A 27,828-nucleotide genomic window follows, 5' to 3' on the forward strand; every position below is an offset into this window, starting at 1 on the left:
TATGAAATATTTGGTTATTCTCATAGAACATTGAACGGCGAATTATTGACACCAATGTTGGTAAGCTGTGTTAGGTACCCAGTTTCAATGCTCCGGGAACTGGATGGCTTGTTACGATTGTGCGTTATAACCCCTTAGCATTAAGCTCACTAATGACAATCCACATGCGATTTTACTGACAAACTTCCACTGCGCTAACTTGATCTAAATCAATTTGCCTACTGTAGTTTCGCTTCGTGACTATTCACCGATATTACATTCGGAGAATACATTTTAACATTCATTTTTTTTTTTAATTTTGAGAAAACATGCAATACAAAAGCAAAAATAAATAACAGCATGTTTGGGTTCGCTGGCAAAATTCTTTCCAATAAAATAAGCAGTTTTCATTCTGCATGGCAAAATACTCATTATACTTCACTTCTACTTCACACCTCTGGGTTCAAAGATTCTCAACTAAGCAAGGAAGAGATATACTAGAGGACAAAATTACTTTGCTGGTTAGCTTATGTAACCATCAGTTATACTGCCAGTGCAATTAATACCCATTCCTGTCACAGCAATAAGTCCCCACTTACACCATTCTTGGTTAGTATTTATGTGTTTTTTAAAGTTCTTAGTCCTACAGAAATCATGCACAAAAATTACTAAATATACTCTGATACAAGGCTATTAATGAGAGAAAGTGAATGTTCATTACTACTAATGAGAACTATGAGAACATCTATGCATAGTGAAACCACATAATTGGCTCGGGGTAGAGTGAAGTTATTCGTTGTCATGAGACCACCCTGAACTTCAGAGCAAGAGAATGTAAAATGCAGAGATCAAAACAAGACTTGGTAAAAGTGTTTAAGAAATATATTTACTACTTCAGTTCATTCAGTTTCAATCAGTCTTTTCTGTAGCACTGTATTCCAATTATCAGTGCAACCTGTGTTAAGTGACCATTTCTTTTAAATAGCAATATCATCCAAAATTCATACACTTCTAGCATTCTCATATGTTGCTTTAAATCAAATCCCTCTTATATCTTTGACATAGTTTCACTGTGGAATGAAAATGTACATACATGTTTTAATTTAAATGTATACAGTATCACAATAAAAAACATGAATATTAATATAAAATCTTATTTCAAGTTAAAATAAGACAAGTTTATATTTACGGAGATATTAATTATGATGTTTTAAAAAACATGTTCAGTAATACATGATGGCATACTATTCAAGATGACCATAGTTTTAACTAAATTCACAGTTCTAAATCTGCCTGCTGAAAACAGTATTTATGTAAACACATCTAATATACCACTTCTCATGCTGTATCACAAATATATATCTATAATTAAAGGCATAAGGTAATATTGGAGCATTAAGTTGTGGACATAACTAAATTTTTGTAAGTGTCCTTCTCCACACAATAACAAATTCTTGCAGTCATTTCTTACAAGTTCTTATGTTAGTGTTTCTCCTAGACATGTTTCAGATTTAATTTGTCCACCTTGAGGCCTCTAGCTATTCCTGCAAACTACTCGTTATAAAAAATGGGTTAAAATTAATTTAAACAGCATACACAAAATGTATAAAACTGTACTTACTGCTGACATATTGTGTGAAGAATGTTACTATTTTTAATACTGTAGTTTGTTAAATAAGGTTTTGGTTAAAAATTAAAATACACTGAAACTTCATTTTCATAATCTGAATAGTAATTCCAAGTTGAAGCTAAATGTGTTTAGTATTACATGGAATTAACTCACACTGTCACTTGTTGTGTAGTAGATATTTAATTGGGTAGATGTCTTGCGGTATTAAAGTACAACTTCGTAAGATTTGAGGTTTTCACAGCGGTGAGTATGAAGATTTCTGTCTTCTGGGTCGTTGCGCTGTGTAGTCTGGTCGATGTTAACCAACGTTTCAGAGGTCATACTGCCTCCGTCATCGCCCTGATGACGGAGGCAGTATGATCTCTGAAACGTTGGTTAACATCGACCAGACTACACAGCGCAACAACACAGAAGACAGAAATCTCCAAAGTACAACTTCTGTTGGCACAATCTTATATTATGGTTGTGTGTTATGGTGAATTGTTGAAGTACTAGGGTATGAATCTGATCTGCAGTAATTAAGCGTTTGATTATTCTTGGTTATATTTGTTTATTATGTTTTGAGTCTACTGTGTATATGATATAGTGAAATGTACTTAGATTTGATACTGTAGTTCACCATGCATGTGGTATAATATGGCCTGAAGGTGACAAAGAAAGTTTCAAACATGTAGGATTTGAGGCCCTGATGATGGAGGCAGCAAGGACCTCTGAAACGTCAGTAAATTTCCACCAGACTACATGGTGCAACAACTCAGAAGACAGCCATTTTAAGTTTGAAATATGCTTACCAGGAGAAAATTCAACATAAAGACATGTAATACATGAGTGCATGAATTTGTTACATGTGTGGAGATAGATATTTAGAAATATTCTGCAATTAAGGAATTGGCTAGAAGTATAATTCTGTAGAGGTCATTTACAACTGCAGTGGGAAGTATAACTTAAAAGCCTGGCACAAATATAAGGGTAAGTTCCACATAATAAAACAATGAAAAACTCAAGTGAACATGGGTAAGGAAAAACTTTGTTCAAACTTACAGCACTTTTTCCTTTCCAAAATATCAGTCATTGCTTCCCACCTTTCCTCATAGCAATTCTGGGGCAACAGTGGCAAGAGAGGGGCATGGGTTCAAAGGCCAAATGGAACAGTTAAACTTTCAGAGATACATTTTAACTTCAACATTGACAATGCATATCAAACCCTGCAAAATTTAATTTATCCATTAATTACATCACATGGGAATTATAAAAAGTCTGTTGATAAACACTGTCAAAACAGTGTAACTGTATTGGTATTGAAAGTCAATTCATGCTGAATTTTTCATGAAGGTGAATGTTTATTCACTCCCAAGTAATGTTAAGACATGGATTTTCTTTATGGGTATATAAATGGCAACACCAAGTATCCAGATCATGAAGGACATTTTGAGCAATTGCTAGGAGCATGGTAGGAAACAACAAAGGCTGAAGGTACATTAGAAAATTCAGAAAGGAAAATGAGGAGTGTGACTAAAAATGAGACTTTTCCAGACCCACATTCACTTCTTCATAGTTTTGGTATGTAAAACTCGTCTTTATGTTTGTACAAGACCTTTAATGTACACCGTTTACTAATTTGAAATCTTCACATCACACTGAGTGCAAGGGTAGGTTCCTCGTGTCTAGAGCAGAAACAAATTGCATACAAATTTTATATACATAAATTGCTTTACAAATAAATTGGCTACTAACATAGTCACCAAACTTTAATAATTAATAAGAATAAATAACTTTGAATAGAAATTCATATTTTGGATTCCAACTTGACACTATAACTGAAACAGATATTAATTAATGATCAATAGACAGAATGTCTGAGTCGCTGCCATCAAAAAGCAATTCATACAAAATCAGTGCCCCACATGATCAGAGGCTAACATGGGAATGAGAAATATAATGATTAAAACTTGGCTTGTCCACAACCTACATAATGCAATATGAACACAGAGAAAACAGCTATGAAAGGAGATATTACTTCACCCTCAGCAATATGATATTCAACATGGTAAAACATTTATTTTTTATTTTGTAATATTTTTTTAATGAATTTGAAATGAGAACATAATTTGGAATAATACTCACTGTACATATTTATTGCTATCATAAATATTTTTTACAGCAGGAAACTCAAAATAATTATCTCCATGGCATAAAACTCAGACAAACTTCATAAAACTGAACATTAATATTTACAGTACATGTGCATGCACTCTGTAAGACACAAACCCTTGTCCTGATGTGAGAAAACAATCTACAATATTTCCACATAAATGTCCACAGTAAACACCAACAAACTGAATACTGGACGAATTCTCGTTCATAAGAATATGGAACTCCAATGGTGATGCATATGTGTGACAGCATCATAAAACACAGACATAAATGAATGATATTTTCTTTGAACCTGACTGAAGGTGGAACACAAGAACCACTCAACAATTATTTTAGATTAAAGACTCCACCATCATATTTCAAAGCCCTAGGTTTGTCCAATAAGAGTTGTATTTTATTAGTTATTTCATGAAGCAACCTACAGCACAATGAAAATAATTAAAATAGTTTTAAGGAGAATGAAATATGTGTAAATTACACTTAAACAGCATTTATACAATGTGTTTTCTGAAAACAATTCAACTGAAGACTTGATGATAAAAGTCTTTTATAATTTAATTTACATAATAGTAAACAGATACTTTAATGTGCTTGTCTAGGTTATTTATGAGGCAGTAGCAACAGATTTTATTTAATGTCCTGCACATATAATTTTATACCTCTTGATGTAGTTTGTAAATATTTGGACTACCCTAACATTGTTCAGAACTATTATTTTATTTGGACATGGTGAAGTACTTCATTTTGACGGATACATCTTTTCCACAGTTTCTAGCAATGAGATATACTAAACTATTATGAATAACATTTTCACCATTATTTAATTAATAAAGAACATCTTGGTACATTGCTTTGTGCAGTACATTTTCTGTTAGTAGCAACCACTACTGTCACATCAGAAATCAATCAAAAGTAAAAAGTAAAAGACTTTTATATTGCAAGCTTCCTAAATGGGTACATGTACATTCCTATAACAAAGTCTTGACTAAAAGAAAGAAATGTGTTTGAAAAGTAAAACAAAAGGCTAGAAAAATTACTGAAGAATAAGATGAAAATGAATCTTGAGTGACTCTTCACCCTGGTAAGCTTCTACCAGAAGACAGCCATCTTTGTACTCACCACCATAAAAACCTCAAACCCTACACATGTTTTGTAGCTTATTATTGATGCTATATAGCATCGGATGATGGCAAGTAATGAATTGAAAAGGATGTGGAAGGAAGCAAACATGGCTTATTTGAGGCTAACCTGGCATTTTCCTGGAGGGACAGAAAAACCACAGTCAGGATGGCCAGTCTCCAATCTTATTCTACCAGTCATTGTTTCAAACTATAATGCTTCTGCAGAAAATTTATAGGTGACAAACTTTAGTACTAGAACAAGAACCTGGTTTACAGTTCAATGCAAGTTACATTATGCCAATAAGAATAACATCCATTTAATGATGTAACATTAATTTTAAAAACCTGTGCACAATTCAATAAGTAAATATAAAATATTTTTACTTCAAGTTCTATTGCTAATACACAGAAGAACTTTAAATAACAGTTTGGCAAATTAGGTTTATACAATCTTCTTACAATTAAAACACTCAATATTTCAAGACACTTAAATTATCCCAACTGTTTAAAAAAAGTTCATTTACAAGTACTGTGGCTAATGCATAAGCAAACATTTGTTTACTTTAGTGTCTATACAGATTCCAGAGCACATATATCTAAAAATACCTTAGTCTCAAAAAAATATGATGCATATACTATTCACTAGTTCTCACTTCACTAAAAAGGCAATGTAATTTAAGAGTAAAATTGGTTTTAAGAAAATACCAATCTTCAGTCAGTTTCCACTGATCTGACAAGCATTCTGTATTGTAGAATGGGTATAAAACGCACAGTCAGTAATTTATGCCAACAATTTATCAAGCTTACAAGCTATTTATTTTCAAAAATTAATAAGGCAAGTCTGTATAATAAGTAGATATCTTCTAACTAAGCATCAGAAGGTTGTTAGAAAGGTGAAGAGGATAAAAGGGAGAGAAAGAAAATGATTTAGAATGTCTCCTATAGAAGTATGAAATGGAGATCACATGTTAACCCTCAGCTTGTTTCGAGTGTTTCCTCTATGTTCACCAAGTGATAGTGTTTCTCACTTATCATTAAAGGAATATAATTAACAGAAGAAGCATTAGATTCCTTGTTTTTTACAAAAAACTGTTAGATATGACACTTGAAAGCTTAATGGGCAGGTGAACAGGAACCTCATTTATGAAACAGTTATACCCGTCTAAATTACATGAAAGGAAACAATGCACTAAATACCTTAACAGAAACAATGAAAGGATTTATGTCATCAGCAAGTGGAAACGTGAGTATTTGTGCATATTACCACAGTTAACATTTACACACTTCTGTATTATCTTACAGAGTATTTATGCTATTAAAACATGAATATTCCATGGTTTGTGCATGTCATAATGAAATAGGTTATGCTGACTTTTAAAATTAAAAACTGTCCAAATATGCATGAATGATTCTGATGTTCCTCTCAGGGTTAACATCACACTGAATTAAAAATATCCATAGCTTTGTAACCTCTGAGATTTGGACTCATGTTTGTATGACATTTCTGACTGATAATGATGTCAGAAATAAGATCATGTAGTACTAACATTAGTCATACCCAGTACATTTAATTTCCTTTTAGTGTGTGTAATAACACTGAAGCCATAGTTCTGACTTCTCAATAACAGCAGGTGAGGAAATTAAAAATAACATCAGTGGCATCCAAGATAAAAGGGGTTTCAGCCAGGAAGACAAAATAAGTGCTATTAGTTTTAAAACTTTGCATACCATGCAGTATATTAGAATATAAATAAGCACACAAACGACTATTAACACTATAAAGAAGACACTATTGCCATACGCGTTTAAACCTTAAAAGGTCATCATCAGTGGCATCAGGGAAATCAATTCATTTAATTAAATAGCTCAAACTTGATTTAGAAAATAAATAATGAATGGGATATTTGACGAAAAGTATTATAAGCGACACTGCACTATGAATAACAACATTCTGAAAATGATTTTGTACCTAACAAAAGGATAAGATTCTCAACTTTGATGCATGTGTGCTTAAAAGACAATAATTTTCATATTGTATTTTTGGCAGAAATAAGAACAGAAATTCATTCAAAGATGGTTGTCTTCTGGATTGTTGTGCCATGTAGCCTGGTAGAACTTTACTAACATTTCAAAGGTGCTTACTGCTTCCATCATAACCATGGTGATCACTGTGACCATGAAGGCAACAACCACCTCTGAAGTATAAACTTCTACCACACTACATGGCATTAGAACCCAGAAGACAGCTACCTTCATGCTCACTGCCATGAGAACCAGAAATCTCAGAATCTCTCGATCAGAGCCACACAATGACTATATGACCATAAATATTTTTTCTTTTTATATAAAAGGATTTACAAAAAAGTAAAGTGAATATAATAAACACATGGATCACCAGCCTGGTAACTACAATTCTAACCAACCAATTAATTCCATGGAACATGGTTCTTCTTGACAACCTAACAGTTGCTCAGTTCATCAAGAAATTCCCTGTCTTTGCAATTTGTTTGGGGGCCCTTGTTTCAAAAACTATTTCAAGCTCAATCTTCATTACAAATAAATTTCTATTCTGTGTATGAAAGTTATGGATTCTTGAAATATTACAAATATGACTTAGATTTAACAGGATTATAAACTTGGTTTATGAGTTGTCAATATTAAGATAATAAGATAGTTTCCTTGGAAGTTATGCATTATGACATAAATACAACAAAGTATTCTGCTTCATTATATTCTGAAATTATGGCACTTCTGAACCTATGACAACATTACTTTAAATAACAAGAACCTTCCCACTGCTATTTTACCAAGAAAATGTATGTACAAACAATCCTCTGCAGTTATAATGAGTACAAAAGGATTTCCAAGCACTTCAATGTAGAACATTTAGCATTTTTCTGTAAATAATATATTTTCTCAGTAACTGCAATACTGATGCCACAAACTGGGAACACCTTATTTATAATCATACACATGGGTCTGATTTTAACATCCAAAATCAGCTTAAAAACATGTTATTTACATATACTGTACTATACATCACAGGTATGCCATGAGACAACTACCATGTGTGCAGTAATGCCTTCCATTCAAAAGTTTCAGTCTAAAAATAGGGATGTGACTTATCTGTGGATCAGGCCATTCTCATTTCTTGAAATACCATATAAGGCATTCCCCAGCTTTACTGATAATTAATACATATGACCGTACTACAGGCATAAATAAATTTGTAAGAACTGACAAAATAATTTAATAAAAATGAGAATATCCAATGCAGATTATCAAAACAAAATTTATACAGCCAAAACAAATCCAACACACTTGCAGAACAAATAATTTCACAATATTTTCAGCTCACACAACAAACTGTCACATCAAGAATGGAATTTTTACATCCTAAACTACCTCATAACATATACACTAATTACAAATTAAAAATCTATTCTATAGGGAATATAGGCCTAATTATGTCTTCTTACCATTATCAATGAGATTCAGAGGTAAATTATACCAACATAAAGAAATATTGTTATTACTTCACCTTTATATGCAGTTTTAACAAAAACACATTTACTTCAAAATATATAATAAAATACAGGTCAATACACAAAACTATATTTGGGTGTTAAAATTTAAAATTTAAATGTTAAAATTTAAAATTTGAAATTAGCGCCATTCATCACTATAGGGATGTTACATTTGAGCGCTTTTCTTCATTTCACAACATGTTTCGATGTAATACATCATCTTCAGGTGTTGTTTTTTAAAACTATTTTATATTATAATGCATGCTTTAAAATTTAAATGTTAAAATTTAAATAAATTATTGAAAGGCGTGCATTATAATATAAAATAGTTTTAAAAAACAACACCTGAAGATGATGTATTACATCGAAACATGTTGTGAAATGAAGAAAAGCGCTCAAATGTAACATCCCTATAGTGATGAATGGCGCTAATTTCAAATTTTAAATTTTAACATTTAAATTTTAAATTTTAACACCCAAATATAGTTTTGTGTATTGACCTGTATTTTATTATATATTTTAATCCAAAACACAAACATGACGCATATAAACCTTATACATTTACTTCAACTTGAAAGAATATCATATTACAACACACAATTCATAAAACTGTGTGTTTTTATTGCAGGCATAGGCATGATATGTGGCTGCAGCTTGGTGCAAGTCCACATGGAAATCTGAGCACTACAGGAAAATTTCATGAGCTTTATTTCTTTCAGAAATATAAAACTATAGCATTTCAGAAGGGGAAAGAGGGCAGAAATCCTAACTGTCCTTTTCCCTCTTTTCTACCTGAAGACAGAAGCACAATTCAGCTTCTGAAATGCTGTAGTTTTATAATTTAGATGATGGACAAAGTCCAAAAGAACAATTTTACATACTGCATTCTTGGTTTTGTAGTTCACATATAGTTGATAAATCACAAGTATCATTGCTGTGTTGTTTTCTTCTTGACATTCAATCACTCTTAAAGACATGAAAGGATTGCTTATCAACTACACACACTTTACATGTGTGCCTGTAAATGATACCACAGTTGCAACTGGTGCCACCAAGAAAACAAAAAGGGGCATTTTTGGAAAGTAAAGAGCACTACAAGCACATGAATTACATCAATAGAAAAATACACAATCTGAAACAGATTGAAGATTAGTAAGTTGATGAAAATGTAATGAAAAGTTTAATGAAAAGTTGTAAGTACCAAATATTTTACCATAAATTATGGGGGAGACCAAAATGTGTATATATCTAGGATGTTACAACCAATCTGCATATTGATGCAGAACCTTTTGGTGATAAATTACAGTACATCTTCCAAGCAATAGCAATGGCTATACCAAATGTTCTAAGTAAGATACTAGTATGAAGTGATTTATAGTAATCATGTGAATAAACATGACATTCAGTAAACCACAGATATTTGCAGACTGGATCACTGCACAGTGCATTCAGTGATAAAAGTTGAACAGAACTGTTAATTTCAAACTTCTGGCTGAAACTGCAAGACTCACTACCAAACACAAAGTTTTTCCTAATACAAATCAAGTATCACTCCATAAAAGCAATACAATCAACTTCCTGGAATGTAAATAAATTATTATTTATTATTATTATTCCCTTTTATTACAGATCCTCCCAGGGTCCAGGAAGTAACAGTAGTATTCTATGTAGGATTTGAGGTTTTCACAGCGGTGAGTATGAAGATTCCCGTCTTCTGGGTTGTTGCGCTGTGTAGTCTGGTCGACGTTAACCAACGTTTCAGAGGTCATACTGCCTCCGTCATCAGGGCGATTCATCTGAAACGTTGGTAAACATCGACCAGACTACACAGCGCAACAACCCAGAAGACGGAAATCTTCCAGTAGTATTCTATTTTATCAGTGAACACAATGTATACATGATATACATTACTGTTCTTTAATTGAAATCCACACGCTAAAGGAACAAGCTGTCACATAGCTTGAAAAAAAGATTGGAAAGGTGTACTCTTTGGAGTAAATTAACATCCCAAAGATGTTCTTCATGCCATAATACGTAGGTCACTGTTGAACTAATGTGTCCCAAGGCAATTGTTGCACCTTGTGTCATTGTTGGGTTGACCTGATCAAACACAATTGTTGCATGTGTTCCATCTTTCCACTGTTGCACAATAATGAACCCCAGTCGTGCAGGTTGCCTATGCCCATAGGAAAAACACAGTGTCCTTCACTCACATTGGAGTATGAAGAATGCTGAAGAACTACACTACTTGTTTTCAGCCAGGATTGGTAACTCTCAAACATTTAAAAATTAAAAACAACCTACAGTGTGTTCATTACCACTAACAGGACATTGACTGGTCTTCCCATCTATTAAATAAAAACAATACTCACACTAATAAAAACAATACAATTTAAAATATCAATCAGAGTGGCATGAAACTAATATCACCTTCACAGTAAGAGTAATTTGCAATCAAAAATATATTTATATATCATAAACTGATCTTTCAAAATTTTGTATATTTAAAGAGTAGGTCTATAAAATATTAACATAATTTAACTTGTCAGTTTCATTTATATTTTCACCAGGACCACAACTAACATGCAAAAATAAATACACTAGAAAACTGACTGAATACAGCCTCTTTTCTTGCCATAAGGGGTATTGGTGAGTATTTCTTTTGCAACAGAGTTGTCACAAACTTATGTTATATACATATATGCAATTTACTTAACAAAGAAAGCTGTACTTCTGCACATGACCCCTTTGAAAGATATAACAATGGAAGAAAATGTGTCAAAATTTATAGAACTTACAGTTGTAGGAATGTTAAAAACATTATATTTTATAACTTAATTTATGAATCATGACCATAGTGTATGTAATATTACATGAATTCAAATAGAAAGGAAAAAAACTTACAGTTCTAACAGATAATGTTCCATGGAACTGAATTTTATTATAATTTTACACGGACACAAGAACCAAAGTATAGATTTCAAATTGGGGCCATCTTCTTTCTTTTTAATTACAGATGTACCTAATTCAGATACTTTCCACATATACGGCAAAGCTTTGTTTTTGTGATATGATGTAGAATAACTTTCTGCAGTACTTCACACAAAGTACTAATAATGTACCATTGTACAATACAGAAACAAAATGTCTGTACATCTAAAAAGAATTCTCAATAGTTTACAGTATCTTCTGTGTGAAAGAAAACTATAAGGGAATTATATAGGAACTGCAACAAAATTTGAGCTAAGAGAGATTCACACTCCACATTTTGCAGATACACACACTCATGCATAACAAAGAATTATCAATGCATACATAAGATATGATTCTTCCTGTAATTTTACTCAAATGCTCATTACCATCCAGATTCAAATCCCGAAAAATAATTTTAAATTGTTTAACCTTATTATAAATAACAACTCTTACATAAAAGAGTTTTTTTTTCTTCTTCAAATATTTATATTTTCTTCAACAATGGAAGCAACATTTGTAACTGTTCTTCAGAAGCACTTGCTGGAGCGTTTGAGGTTTATGAAATGCTGTTTTCCATTCTTAGCACCAGACTTTTGTGCAGCAGCAGATGTGATTGTGAAACCAGTGCAGTCCAACTGTGGATTGTTCATCAATGACCACACCTTAAGAAACATAAATTACATATTTAATTTATAATTGGAACCATTTTAATTATGTAAATTATCTGATCTAATACCTTATGTGTTTTTCACATTTTCTTCTCATGTTAGTCTAAATGACATAAGTTATTCAATTTGTTTAAACTGTTTGTACAAAGATATGTATTCAGTAGCAAGTTGCCTTTATAATCCCTACAATCAAGTAATTTTAGATAATCTCTTTGCTGTTGCCATTCTGTATTTATTATTGTGTTCTTGTGTTCCCATCTTGCGCTGTATCTGTAACTGGCCTTCTGGCTGTTGATACAGCACACTAATAATAAAGAATTGAACTGAATACAATTGAATTACTAAAGGTGAAGGAACAAAACACTAAACACCAGAGTACAATAAAAACTAACATACCATACCACTAACTTACTTGAAATGTCTACATTATGAAGCCCACATTTCTCAACTTGAATAAAAATATCCAGACAGAATCAAAAGTTACAGCAAATTTTTGTCAGCCATTTTACAATACAGTACAATATTAAAAATGTTATCATTTAAAACTCACATACATCACAAATATGTGACTTAGATTCATAATGTCTAAGCTATGTGATAACTGATTCCAAGTAGCAGACTCTGAGAAATTAATAGTCAATCTGCTGGCCAAGACATTTATCTTTAATGGAATCTAAAGGTTCCCTACTATGTTCACAAAAGCCAACACTTGACCCTACCTTCACATCTCTAAAATTTATGTCCATACTGTTTCTTTCAAGTTTATTAATTTCCTCTAGATATACCTTTTTTAAGCGTGTTCTGAGATTAAGCTGCAAAAATATGTCTACGGGCTTTGCATGTCTGCCTGTTATGTCCACATGTAACAACTTGTGAACTGCTTTACAGATTTTAAAAAATTTTATACTAGAGAATTTACTAAAATTTTCTGACAACCAATTTTGGTCAAAATTGCACTACAATAATAGGCATTTTACATAAAGACCTATATGAGTTTTTATATTAAAGTGACTTGATGGGAATCACCAGGTTAATTTAGGTACCATGTACCTTTGCTTATTTGAGGAATCCCAAACAGAAGGAGCAATAATATGGGGAATTCTCCATGGTGGTGTTATTACCCAGCCAAACATCACTGGCATCACTAGCACCATCAGCACAGGCAAAAGGTAAAACTCTGGCAAACATGCCATAATTGTTAGGTAACATATACATTCGCTAACTTATTTTTTTAAAAGATGCACTAATTTCATGTCTTACATTGTTCAGATTAACAGCACTGATAATTCCTGGCTTCTGCATATTATGCAATTTAAAACTACTTCTTTTCATCTAATAATTATGAACACACTTTACAAAACCATGTTTTTTTGTAATCATGTTCACAGACTCTCTTTGGCTGAATTCTTTGCTCTTACTTTTCTAAGCCCTTTTGATTCCACATCATTATCCAAGTTTTCTAAAGCTGCAAACGTATTTGATGTTCTGACTTTTTACTGCTCTTCAACTTTCATATCATTCTGTACTGCTCTTGGGCCACAATAATGATTAAGTCAGGAATCTTTTCCTGGAAGTAAATGTGGCTGGAACATAAAGCTGACAATGCTCTTTCATCTACTGCCAAGTTTAGGAATGTGAACTTCATTAGACTAACCAAATAGCTCAAACATGTGTGGAAGCCAGGGATATGGAACATTATACCAAAATCCTCACTTTCTTTATGAAATACAGAAAGCAGTGTAATAAGATGAAACAGTACACTGACCAACAATGATCCTCATCCTTCTTTGTACATAATTCTATCTCTTTCAATTATGCCTTTTGTAATAGCATCAATCTGTGAACATTTCACAGTCTAATGGCAATTAAGCTTTAACATTATGCAACTGTTACTGAGGCTACATACCTTTCGCATTTCAGAACCATTAACACGATGACTGGTAACGACGGTTTTATCCTTATACAGGCAGGGGTCGAGCTTCCGTTTACTATATGTGAAGGATGGGTGGTGTCTTGGTCGGATTCTAGCTGCATGAGCACACAGGCCTGTGAGATACACATCCTCTAAATGGAAGAGAGGTGTCTTCAGAGCAGCTTGGTAAAGCCGCAACACCACGTCCCGTGACATGACATACCCCGTACCAGACAAATAATTGGGGTAAACTGTCCCTTGGTACATGTAGTGTGGAGCATACCTACACATGCACAATGACTATGGAGAAACTACACTGTCAAAAACTAGTAACTGATTGTGTGAAATGTTCTGTTAAACTCTGTATAATAATTTTATCATTAATATAACTTCTACTGCCAAATTTATATATTTTGAAAAAATTCACTGCCTAGCCTTATATTATAAATTAGTCTTACATTCTTGTTACATGAAAGGCAAATATTCTTAATTTTCTGTACAGCTATTCCAAAGGGAACATCTTCACTGAATGTTAAGAGGATATCCATGTTTTCATGGTATTTAAATTTTACCTAATAAATAAATAAATTATAATAACAATGTAATGATATTCATAAATATACTTGGACTTCTCAAGATGGTAGCACACACAATCAAATATATAATGTTTTAGTAGATAATAGAAGGCAGACAAATATAATTGATGTGTGATCATTCAGAGGAGCAGATTGTGACACTGACCATTATCTGGTGGTAGCAAAAGTGAGGGAGTGGCTTTCAGTAAGTAGACAAACTAAGCAAAATTTTGACTCAGAAAGATGGACAGGCACATACATTCTATAATCCTTCAAAGAATACAGATTAGTAAAGATAGAACACTCACCACTTATTCTGGGAATCTGCAATGGGGCGTGCTCCGCAAATAAGAGCACCAACCAGCAGGTTGCCGAGGATGCGTACTTTCAGTAGCCTAACAAGGTTGTTAATGTTGACAAACATGTCATCGTCTGTCTTCATTATGTATTGTACTGAACGACAATTGGTAGATACCCACTTGAGCATCATGACTGATTTTAGGGTCAGATTGTTATAGCTGTCCACAAAACCTTCCTGGATAATGTCTGAATAGTGAAGGTTCTCATCATCTACCAGCTCCTGTAGAAAATCATATGAGAGAAAAACATTTCAGTCAGAATTAATATTAGGACTGCCACCACAAAGCATCAGCAACAAAAGAAGAAGTAGAAGTACTAGTAGTAATTATTGGTTTATTTAATGATGCTGTCAGTATCACAGACTATAAGGCAATGAATGACATCCTAGGATGAATAATGAATTGGAAAGGACATGTAAGAAAGTCAACATCACCCAATTTTAAGGTATTATCCCAGCATTTGCCTGGAGGGACCAAATAAAACAACAACCTCAGCCAAGATATCTGGTCTCCTGGCAAAGATTTCAAAGTATGACATACAACTCAGCCATGAAATTCAGTGCTATCTACAGTTATCATATGTGACGTACTTTGTAAAACAAAACAACTATTCTTAATTATTCTGTGGTGCAGTATTTACATTAACATTTTAAACAAATTTAAATGTGAACACATACCAATTAAGTTGATTTTAAGACAAGTGCATGCCATCATGTTGTGATAATATAAGCATCCAAGGTTCCTATCGTAGCACTGTACAAAAGTAACTCACTTGTGGTAGAGCCTACTACAGTTTCACACTGAATTCATACCAGTTGATAACTTGCAAATGGCTGTTTACCCAACAAAATTCTATATACATTTCTTCTGTCCCCATCTGGACTATATGTCCACCCATCATAAAACAAATTTACTGTATTTGCCTCAACTTGATGTGCCTTCTCAAACACAATGCACATCCCAATTTTGTAAAGTTCAACTGAATATTCAAAATTGCATATCTAGAGTGGACCAGCAAATAAAGGATTCAACCACCCACCCATGTATGTGAACCCCCACACATGTCTTTATCCCTATGTTTACTAACTGTAACACTGTATTATTTAGGTTAAAGTCTATCAACAAAACAAACACCAAAGGGTCATGCTATTATCACTGTTGCATAGGAAATAATAAAGCCAATGTTTCTGTGATATCTGAGGTTTTCATGGTGGTGAGGACGAAAATGTCTATCTTCTGGGACGTACCATGTAGTCTGGTAGAACAGTACTGATGATCAACACCTTGATGATGGAGGAAGCAAGCACCTCTGAAATACCAGAAAACTCCTACCAGACTACATGGTGCAACAACCCAGAAAACAGCCATCTTCATTATTTCTGTGTTCACATAGCAACAGGACAAGAGTGTCATACCTCTGGTGTTATACAGGAAATAACTAACATGAATGTGAAAGTTCCAGTGAATTGTGGCAAGAAACATGAAAATCATTTAACAGTTATGATACAAAGTTGTTTATGAGCATTTGTCATGCAAAGTTCAAGACCTGACACGAGCTAAAACTCTGAACTTGACACTGATGATAACACTAAATCTACAAAAATGCAATGCCTTCCAATAAAAGGTAATGAATGAACATTTTGGCATTTTATACAAAGACAAACTAGCTGTGGAACTGATGTACACAAGATTGAAAATCTGTACACTAGAACAGTAGTCTCCAAACCCCTACTTACTAAAAAAAACGTAGCACGCACCCCCTGAATAAATAAATGAATATTTAAGTGTAATTTTTATTATATTTATTGTTTATTTATAAATAAATTACATGGTATGCATTTATATCTAGCATCACATCATAAAATCACATATAATTTTGTAAAATCACAAACATAATTCAATACAAGAATACAAAACAAAATTAAATTGAAACTATCTCGTGCACCCCACTTTGGAGACCACTGCTCTACACATAACACGTACTCTCTAAACACATTTCTTTGTGGCTTTTCATACCTCAATGGCCTTGATGTTCATTTAATGCAGATACAAACCTACTGCTGCAAACAATTAGCATTACAGATACACAGATTATAAAGTTATTTTACTGCCTAATTTGTTGTACATTTATTAAACAAAAAATGTATAAAAACTGCACACCTTAATGAAATCTCTATCTTATGTCATATACCAATCTGTTGAATGAAAAATAAGCCATTTTTAAGAAAAATAATAACTTTGACAATTTGGTGAAACAGTGCAAATATAAACTCAAAGCACAAGTTATAAGAGCAATCATTAACATTTTGTTAAAAAGCAGTAGTTTTAAAAGTGATGCAGCACTTTTAAATCAAGAATGTTAAAATGTGAACAACTTATTGAAAGGCCATAATATTGTATGAAATGTGATCAATATTTCTTTCATTGGCAGCCCTTCTTAAAATTCACTGTCTCTAACTTCATTAAGAATGTTTCTGGAATATCAGCAAAAATAACAATTCAGACTTACAAACATAATTACTTGTTAAGGTACAATGTGACGAACCTGTAATGTGGAATTTTCTGGATCACCCAAAAGGAAGGCCACTTTGAAGGAGCTGCTTGAATTTGTAATGGAAGGGGCAGAAGCCCATGTTTCTCTTATGGCTGCTCTTGCCTTGAAATTGGCCACAGCTGAACATACAACCACCAAAAGAAACAGGTCTGGACTGCTACACAGGTCCAATTGCGGGATGATTGCTGTGACATTGTCTGGTAGGACGTATCGTCGAAGATCTCGACTTGTGTTATATGACCATCCAGAAATGGCTACTGTAATTCAGAGAGTGAAAAATTCTGTCCAGTTTTTCTGTAAACTGCATAAAACACTCTCATCTGATGTTGTAAGGAACATAGTATTCTGAAAATCCTAAAATAATTATAAATTAAAGCATACAAAATCTCTCTAAAATGCATACCATCTTCACATCCTGATACTAAAATTCTAAGAATGTTTATTGCAAATCACAACACAAAGCAATGTAACAGCTCTATTAGAAAATTCACTTCCCTTCTTATCCTGGATTAAGTCGAGTTTAAAATGCTGCCATCAGTATAATATCCTTTGTTAGTTCATATCAGAATTATGTGGCTATATATTATTACCCCAAGTACTTTTGTTCCAAGCAGTAATTTGATCTGCTTCTAACCAGATGGAACAGTGATCAGTAGTTCACTAGCAGATACTGCTGCTGGCAGATTTCTTTTGTAATTCTTTGACTTTATTTGTATAATATGCCTTTATTTTATGGTTCTTTGCAAGTAATTATGATCACATATGTAACACATACTATTTTGTGAATATGGAATATGGGAGTGACTGTATAAGTTATGATGGTAAAATAGAAGGCATTTCTGTTGATGAGTCAGGAATGATACTTCTGCAACCAAAAGCAGAAAATGCAGGCTCAAATTCAGACACGCAAGCTCTACAATGGGTGGAAATGAAATACATAGTCTACCACACAGCACAAAGAATTCAATTAGAGTCTGAGACGACTTGAGATGATGATAAAGCTATTTATATGCAGTCCTTCTCGCATTATAAACTGTTTTGAAAAAATTACTCACCTACATTATCTAATTTAACAAAAATAATATACTTTCTTTTTGGTACCACATTCAGAAAAGAAACTGTAAGGCAAGTGGCTATGAAAGAAACTAAATAGGTGTTATAACTGTACTCTACTTTGAACAGCCATGCATTTATTCACATGACTGTTAGGCAGATATCTTGTCAGTTTTGGTAAGGTAACATGCAGTTTTTATGATGAATCAATGAACTATTTTAAAAATAATAAATAATTTGAGCAGCAAAGCTCACTATACAACCCCCCTCCCCCCAAAAAATAATAATGCTCAACATGCTCTCCAATCCCATTGGGGAGGGATCCAATCCTCCCCTTCCTTTTACTTTCCACTCTTCTTCCCTTATTTTAGGGATGAAAAAGTTAGGGAAATGAACAGCTGTTATGACCAGTTAATCCTTTTTCAGTTTTAAATGCCAACATATCACAATGTTCACACACTTCACATGTTACATCTATTAATAAAAACTGTTTACCAGACATATTTTCTTCAGAACATCCAATAATTTTCCTGATCAATGAGTAGTTTAATGCAGTGTTACCACAGCATCATTCATAATAGAAACACACCAAGAAGACCACACCTATTTTAATCAGGTTTCATATTGCTACACGCTATAATCCTGACAAGTATATAATTTTGTTCTTTAAACAATCACTGATATTTGTGCTGTTTTGTCACCTTTCTTTTATTTTATTCACAATTAATGCACACTCACTCCTACCATAATTTCACAAACAATAAATAAGTTTTTTTATTATACTTCTGGCAAATACTTTGTATTACCACAATCTTACGTAACATGATTACATGTTTTTTGTGTAGAGAGACTGATTTTAAAAAAAAAAACCCACGGATTTTAAGCTTCCTTGTTCTGGCAGGATACAGATAGAGATTTGAAGCTTTAATTTATTTTTGTGGTGCTGAGATAGAAGATGAAACTGAAGTTGACATTTTTACCATGGAAGCTTCTAAATGCACTGTACCAACACTGCACCGTTTCAGTTTCTACTACTGTGGCGCTCTCCAAACCAAGACACAACACAGAAAGCAATACTGCACTTATTACTATCTTCTTGATTACATAAACCCTATACCCTCTACAAGGTTAAGATAAGTAAGATAAAAACCAAAGATTGAGCTCAAAAGTGGAAATGCACAAATTTTCAAAATATATTCACTGGTGTTTAGTATACCTCACTGGGCTTGATGTTCTATACTGCATGCGTTTATCTTGTATTGCAAAGCTAATTTCATAACAGAGATTGAAACTGCATTTTCTTGTGCCACATTAAATATCAATCATATCAAAAAAATATTACAACCAATAGTTTAAGATCCTAATAACATACACACACATCTACTTACATCACGTACTTACCTTTCGTACACTGCGCCTTTTTGAGAAATTTTATAAGTTACATTTGGGGTTCATGTGAAGTTAAAATCAATTTTTAATGCAGATTCCCAATACCAAAGTTCATTAGAATCTAGAGTAATCTCAGAACTGAAATAGACATAGAACAATGTACTGAGGATATATGGATGTGAGAGATATGAAGTGACTGGAGCACAACGCAGAATAAAGAGCATCATAGTTTGTAGTTTTCGCCAGATAATGTGATGATGATCAAATCAAGAGGGATAAGATGTGCAGAACAATCTGAAGTATGCAAGGTTTTGATCTGAAATCCTGAAGAAAAGAAATCACTTGAAAGACACATGTACAGAGTATAGGATAATATTACAATGGATCTTAAAGAATTAGGGTGTTGGAGCATTGACTGGATTCATGTGGTTCAAGATAGGAAATGGTGGCAAATGCCTGTGAACAACGTAATGAATCTTTAAGTTCCATAAAACCTAAGGAATTTCCTGACTGAGTAACTGTCATCATCTGTTTCAAAGCACTGTCTATCATTTGCCATAAAATCCACTAACATGATAGACATGACTCAAAGCAACCACATTCCTGATAAAAGCTTCCAATGATGATTAATACATTTCTCTGACATACATACCCTAGTAAGACTTGAGGTTTTCACAGCGGTGAGTATGAAGCTTTCTGTCTTCTGGGTTGTTGTGCTGTGTAGTTTGGTCGATGGTTACGTTTCAGATATAAACCTAGCCCCACCCACCCTATTGGCATATTCATCGCCCTGATGACGGAGGCAGTATGACCTCTGAAACGTTGGTAACCATCCACCATACACAGCGCAACAACCCAGAAGACAGAAAGCTTCATATATACACTTTCTTACTGGAGGAAACTTCATAACTAAAAACTAATGTATTAATTTAAATAATAATATAAGCATTTATAAAAATCAAAATAACAGTAAAGTTGTCAGTTGTAGTGACAAGAAGCAAATTCTGAAAATGGAGCTCTCATGAATGATGCATCATATAGACATACGATAAGGAATGATACTGTTCATTTCTGGGTTGGAAACCTGAGCCTCCAAGTTGATAAGACTTATACACAAGTACTTTCAAATAACACAATATTATGAAAATTAAAAAAATCTACGGAAGTGATGAAAGGTACATACTGACTGTATTTGTGGAATTTGTTTATAACAGAGTTAAAAAATAAGTGGATGTTTTTTAAAGAATAACAAAATACACTACCAAAAGCCCTTCTGCTTAGTACTTAACAGCTTTTCACCACTCAATTTTCAAATACTCCATTTTATGGGCACCACTAATATAAAAATAATGATTTATATATCATAAAATTCATACAAAAAGAGGTTACAGGTTAGAAACATGTTACAATTTTAAATTATAGTTTTCATTACAAAATAACTATCACTGTCAATGATGGTCTTCTTCTGGGCTGTTAACACCATGCAGACTTGAAGGCAGATACCAATGCTTCAGAGAAACATGTCTTCATCTTCAGGGCTGAAGATAAGAAGGTAGTATGTTCTTCCAAAATATTGGTATCTACCTACAAGTCCACATAGTGTTACTACCCAGTAGACTAACACTGATATATTTGCCACCATGAGAAATTTAAATCTCATGTAACCATTAGTCCCTTCTGTATTGTAACAAGCAATGCATCAGCATAATTTTCTTTTGTGACTATGTTTCAAGCAATGAGACCCTTCTTTCCTGAGGTTTCTACTACACATATCTCTTGATATGAGAAACCAAATAATAAATAAAATTCATTCTCAATAACGAAGGAAACAAATACACTGACAGATATATTATTTCATCAACAGAAATAATAACTGAAAAAATGGTGTGTGTAAACTCTGGGATGTGCTTGCAAGACTGAAAAGAGCAGAATATCACATTACTCAAGAATTTAATTTAAAGATGGTTTCAAACAAATATATACTTCAGATGATGATGGAAAGCAAGAAGACAACAATATTAAAACAATATTGTACAATGTTTTTGAAGAGTGATTTATGTACAACAACTCAGTGTTGTGACAACATATACTAAGGAATGTGCTTGAGAGAGAGAGAGAGAGAAAGAGAGAGAGAGAAAGAAAGAAAGAAAGATAGATGGTAGTACATCACACATGGCACAAGCATATGTTGTGATTGTTTTGTAAGGCTTTAATAGAAGAGATATATTCTTTGTCTGGCGGAAAGTCAAGAGCAAACCTTTATGCTTAGCTGTAGTGTGACGATGGAGCTCAACTTGTGAAGAAATGGTCACATCCTTCTTTTCATCCCTGAGCTTCAAGTGAGACATATTGTATGTTGGAGCACCTGTCAACATTGACACAAAAAGACATTGGCTCTGTGTATGTGATGAACACAGTAAGCACTGCTTTACCATGAAGGTCACAGGATAAATAAAATGAAAAGATGACCACTCAGCTCTTCTGCTTCTAACAACCTCAATCAATATATTCAGGTCTTAAAATCTCCATTTAACACCGAAAGTGTATGATCAGTACCATACCAATATTCATGCCTGCAAGTTAAACTCACATAACAATTTTTTGGAAGTACAATCACCATTCAAACACTCTGATCAACAATAAGTGAAATAACAAATAATAAAGAACACATGTGTAGTGAACAAAAAGTGCAAGAATAGTCCAAGGTGGCATGATTGGTGATGTAGGTACACTATAAAAAACCTACTTGGTATTTTAGCTTATACGTACTGAAAATTAAATTAATTTTAGTGTATAATCTGGCCCATTTGTGACATTTTTCAATGTCATGACTATACATCTTATTATTTAAGTTCAAACCAAACACAGAGCCACTGATGATGAACCAATGGAATTGAAATGCATTTAGCAAAGTAAAATGTGAATAAATGCTAGTAATATGATATGTGTGGGCCAGCTGACATTTACTTTCAATTTCTTTTTTAAAAATTGTTCTCTTATTATTCCAAGATTAAGATTGCATCTGTTGCCTGGAACTAAATCACGATTGATTCCTCTAAACTGGAAAGAATTCAAAGTAAATTTGCACTTTCATGTGACACAAGATATATTAATGGTGTACCCAACTATAAATAAAAAGGCATTTAGTTAACTAAATTTCCTTATGCTCCATTTCAGCATGTATCTTGATGGCCTATTTCTTAAAATTGTCTTACAGGCAAAATAAGTTGTGCATCTCTTTTGAATACTGATAGTCTGCACATGCCCACTAGGTCTATCAGACACTACTATACTTTTACTGAGAATCATTATTTCAAGGACAGTCCCTCAGACATGTTTCCGCTGCCAATGCAGTCTCTTTTCCTATTTTATTCCTCTCTCTTGTGCTGAAGTGTTGCTATGTAAATTATTCATTTAAATCTCCAATCCAAAGACATGCGAAGCAAAATGCTTGTCAGTTTCTTGCAAGCAAGAGACTTAACATTAATTTTGATGGTAAAATATGAGCTGAAGGAAGTACTTTAAATCAGTTCCTTAACTTCTGAATATGCGGTAATATTCACTGTAATCCACTGATGTAACCACATTTCACTCATCAGAACAAGCCAAATTATATTCAAAAAATTAAATCTCTACTGGGAAATTCACTAAGTAAATAATCAAATAAAGCAAAAATGTGGAGTGAGGAAGATCCAGACATGTAACAGTAAACAGATGTACCAACAATCTATGGAACAGAAATTCAATTGCTGAACACGTCATAAGGTAAAAGTGAAAGATAAAAGCAAGAGAATCTTAATAGACCACTATCCATGTCAAAATACAAATATAATATCTCCTGCAGTAACCTAGGGTACATACTTCATCTGGCAAGATTTCACGGAAAACGACCCAAAGATAGAGAGCACAAAAGACAGGCTTCTAAAAACAGAACTGTGCATCTCAAAGTATGTGATGACCAGACCAGCATATACTCTAGCTGGAACCACCTTTCTCACTGAAGATTTAAAGGAAAAATGTAATCTAAACATATCCCATACTAGAGAGTACTACAAAAGGGGTACAAAAGGGCAATCACTATCCAGGAAAATATCTGCCACACAGATGACATATTAACAGACAACTGAAAAGGATTAATTTCTAACTCTAACAAAACCTATGTAAGATTTGCTGTCCACAGTTTTCACAGAAGAATCTGCATGAAGCCTGGTCCAGCTTGCAGATGAACATTATGTGGTGAGAGGTGCACATTATATCATGTAAGGAACTTCAACAACTGAACACAATGCCTGAAATTGCTCGCAGCAGACTAGTGATGACAAAGCAACATACCTTCCAACCTGACATCAACTACATAACTTCATACAAATTATATTTATTCTTAATCAATAATAACATTATCAGAACAACATATTTCTTACAAGATGCCAGTCTCTTAAAGAACAAGTTCAAACAAACCTAGCCACAGAGACAACAGACAAAGAAGTGCATGTACACAGGTCAGCATAACTATCAGTTGAAAGCACATCACATCACACAAAAACAAACAGCCCTTCCTCAGTATAACTGAAGAGAACTATTTTACACAGATGCTCAGGAATGTGCATATTTAATAAAGTGTAAAAAATAAATAATGAAAACATGATCACTGCTAGTAGAAAAATTAAGACTTAACTACTGTGACTCCAACAAAACTTTATATCAGTAAAATATATATGTGACTGATAACATTATAAAGATATATCAAAAATAAATTACTGTTACTACAAACATCACTAATGTTGTCTGTCCAGCAACTCAGCATTAATTTCCCGCAACTGTTCAGTGTACCAACCATGTACACCTACCTTATTATTTGATCATCTGCTACAGAAGAACTAAAGATTAATTACCTGTGTGTGTTTCATTCTCACTGTTCTGAGCTTCATGGTATACATGTCCATATAACACAAACAAGATGGGCAGCAAGGCAATGCTACAGATAAAACAACACTTGCGGTGGTACATATTGCCACCACCACTGCCAAAAGGCAGAGGATGGTAATAGTGATGAATATGGGTTGGACGCACTTCGTATAACAGTTTTTCCCGCATCATCCTCGCCATATATCCACCAGAATGGGAAATCTGTCAATGTACTTCAACCATCTGAAAAATAAAAAAACAACCACACATGAATACCTACATTTTAACAGATTCTATTTGTAACAGATTTTCTAATTTAAACAACCCTAATAACGTGGTTAACATTCTAGTACAGACAATTCTGCCACAAGACACTCCTTACTTTTGTAAATACAAATACTCACGTCTGATGTTCACAAACATAACCTTATTACAGCATGATAAGAATAAGCAGTATAATGGTAATTCAAGCTTATGTACCCTCAGTAGCAATTGAAGCGATGCTGAAGAAAAGGAGACGGACTACATCGCTGTTCACAAACAAGAGATTAACATTTTACACGACAAAGTCCCTACACGTATATGAAACGCTTACAGACACACCGCGTCTACCAAACTGGGTTTGCCATGTCATTTGGCCTTGCTTCCACAGGTTCCCAAAGTAGAGTCTATTTCACATTCATAAAAAATAACCTACTGATACTAAATCTGTGTTCGTGCAAAGTAAATTAAATTTGTACTTTACACACAATGTAATTATTATACAACAATACCCTTAAATTTCTATTAACCAAGGTTACGGACAACTCATTATCCCGCATAAACTGTCAACTTATTTGCAAGGGTTGTCAATTGCGTTCTATTACCACATCATATAATTTGTAATAATGAAATTATGAGCGAAAACAGATCAGATCTCCTTCCACCAACCATTTCTCCAGGTGGACTCCGTGATGGTTTTCATTGACTAGGTTGGTCACAAAACATGTATTATATCTCTATTGGTATATTATGATATGCTTTTTCTGCATACACAAGATATCTTTTCAACCTTTCTAGATTAAGACGTCTTAATATACAAGTTCTTGTTTCTTTCTAGATGAAATAATAATGGGAAAGTGGCAAAATTGAATAACTATAACAATTATCTTTGCTATCAAATCAGAGATTAACTACAGATAGAAGGGGAATTGTGACTGGTCATCTCTGGATTGCGTATGACAAAATGTTCTTCAAAATTCATGAAACAGATAACGCATAATGAAATACATTCCGTGGTGTCTTTTGAGCGAGGAATTGTTCTTTTTGTAAATTACTGAAAGGAAAAAGTTACAGTGGAACCGCGGTTCCGGAGAATTTGATGTAAATACGTCTCTGTATTTAAATTATATTTACGTATCTGTAATATAATGTAATGTAAAGTAAAGTAATGTAATGTTATCTTCAATGTCATCCATCTTGTTACGAAAACGGATTGTTGACGGCAGTAATGTAACACAACAATGCCGAGTAAACAGATGACGTTTCCTAGGTAACATAACAATGCACGCAAGCTGACCATTGTTGTCGGTCCATATTTACACATTGTTGTAGATTTGTTGATACGGATCTTACACATTTTTCTGTCACTTTTTCGTAATAGTTTTTGACGTAAATACGTCTATACGGAAGGGTCATTCGGCAAAAAAGTGTAACGAAAAAGTGACAGGAAAATGTGTATTTACGTCAAAAATAAGTACTCGTTTAGGGAAATAAAGAAACAGTGGAACAATTACACAGCACTTCATAGCAAATATATGTTGAAACTGCGTGCATGCATATGAATATATATTTATAGAGAACTAAGTTGTTTGGTGACACGAGGCTAAAAATGTTAAACAACTTGTTTCATTTAGCTTGTTATTTTTGTCCGAAACCGACAACAATGAGTGTGGCTCACAATAAATGGGCGAGGAGACAAGTAACATGTAGGATGTAACAGATACAGCAAGAGAAAACATTGTTCATTGCTTCAATGGTTTCAGCCGTTATTGTGCAATGACGCCGGTTAAATCCTAGTCACTCTTAAGGACGGAAGTGAATTGTTTTTTTCTGTATGCAACAGCTGCGGTTATTTTCCTTCTTTCGAAATAATTCGTATTTATTAAGGTTGTTTACAAAGCATAAGAAGGATCAAATAACTAGACTGAAAACAAACACCGACATATCTGCGCTTGTCTGGAAGATTCCGCTGTTTTTTTTTTTAAATATCGATTTGTCTGGTCGAATTCTAGCGAACCGTCCGACAGTGCACACCTACTGCGAAAGATACAAGAACACGTGTACTTTTAGACTGTCCGATACCGACAGCAACGAACCGTGTTAAAGTATACGAGTTACGACAGGTGTTGGTTGCTTCACAGAGATTCGTGCCATTCCTTTACACACACATCGGTCTTTCTTGGAAAGTAGGAGCTGTAATTAATTTCCTTTCTTTCCTCGTCGCTTATCGGAATTGTTAGAAACCCCAAGACCTTATTTCCTGTTTTCCTCTAAGTAATGAAGGCCATGGTTGACCAGTACTCACACCACGGAGTTTTTTGACGTAAATACGTCTATAAGGAAAGGTCATTCGGCAAGAAAGTGGAACGAAAAAGGGAAACGAAAAAGTGTAACCTGATTACCTAGGAAACGTCGTGTTTACTCGGCATTGTTGTTACCTAGAAAACGTCATCTGTTTACTCGGCATTGTTGTTACCTATAAAACATTTAATTTCATTACCTTACATTACATTACATTACTTTACCTTACATTACATTACCTTACCTTACCTTACCTTACATTACATTACATTTCATTACATTACTTTACATTACATTACATTACCTTACCTTACCTTACATTACCTTACCTTACCTTACCTTACATTACATTACCTTACCTTACCTTACCTTACCTTACATTACATTACATTACATTTCATTACATTACTTTGCATTACCTTACCTTACCTTACATTACATTACTATCAGCTACCACAGACCCATCT

General features: G+C 33.6%; 1 protein-coding gene and 1 long non-coding RNA gene across 6 annotated transcripts; one reads left to right on the forward strand and one right to left on the reverse strand.

Annotated features, from left to right (window-relative positions):
• Nucleotides 1–843: 843 nt before the first annotated feature.
• LOC110834159 (beta-1,3-galactosyltransferase 1) lies at nt 844–27,811 on the reverse strand. 5 transcript variants are annotated; one of them, XM_087351372.1, is made up of 7 exons: nt 27,791–27,811; nt 24,787–25,042; nt 22,152–22,259; nt 17,444–17,709; nt 14,848–15,119; nt 13,959–14,247; nt 844–12,046 (listed from the first exon to the last, which is right to left on the reverse strand). In XM_087351372.1, exons 2-7 carry the CDS (start codon nt 24,998–25,000, stop codon nt 11,912–11,914), a joined length of 1,284 nt encoding a protein of 427 aa, XP_087207498.1. In that variant the 5' UTR covers nt 25,001–25,042; nt 27,791–27,811; the 3' UTR covers nt 844–11,911. The 5 variants fall into 5 exon arrangements, with proteins under 5 accessions (XP_087207498.1, XP_021928727.1, XP_021928728.1 ...); XM_022073035.2 differs by lacking the exon at nt 27,791–27,811 and adding an exon at nt 25,730–25,892; XM_022073036.2 differs by lacking the exon at nt 27,791–27,811 and adding an exon at nt 25,666–25,892.
• Nucleotides 9,964–14,371, forward strand: LOC147873379 (uncharacterized). The gene is made up of 2 exons (XR_015535795.1): nt 9,964–10,102; nt 14,019–14,371. It is a non-coding gene; the product is annotated as an uncharacterized LOC147873379 (long non-coding RNA).
• Nucleotides 27,812–27,828: the final 17 nt, after the last annotated feature.

The sequence above is a fragment of the Zootermopsis nevadensis genome, unplaced genomic scaffold (assembly GCF_977971745.1).
Source record: "Zootermopsis nevadensis isolate Lab colony 2312 unplaced genomic scaffold, Znev_1.0 Znev_ptg000019l, whole genome shotgun sequence".
NCBI lineage: Eukaryota > Metazoa > Arthropoda > Insecta > Blattodea > Termopsidae > Zootermopsis > Zootermopsis nevadensis.

What these genes read in the sequence shown, in the direction of transcription:
- LOC110834159 (XM_087351372.1), bottom strand. Translation starts at nt 25,000, where the DNA reads ATGGCGAGGATGATGCGGGAAAAACTGTTATACGAAGTGCGTCCAACC. An exon ending in CAGAAAATTCCACATTACAG is followed by an intron (nt 15,120 to 17,443) that starts GTTCGTCACATT and finishes GATTTTCTACAG; the next exon opens with GAGCTGGTAGATGATGAGAA. An exon ending in GCAGATTCCCAGAATAAGTG is followed by an intron (nt 14,248 to 14,847) that starts GTGAGTGTTCTA and finishes GTGCATGTGTAG; the next exon opens with GTATGCTCCACACTACATGT.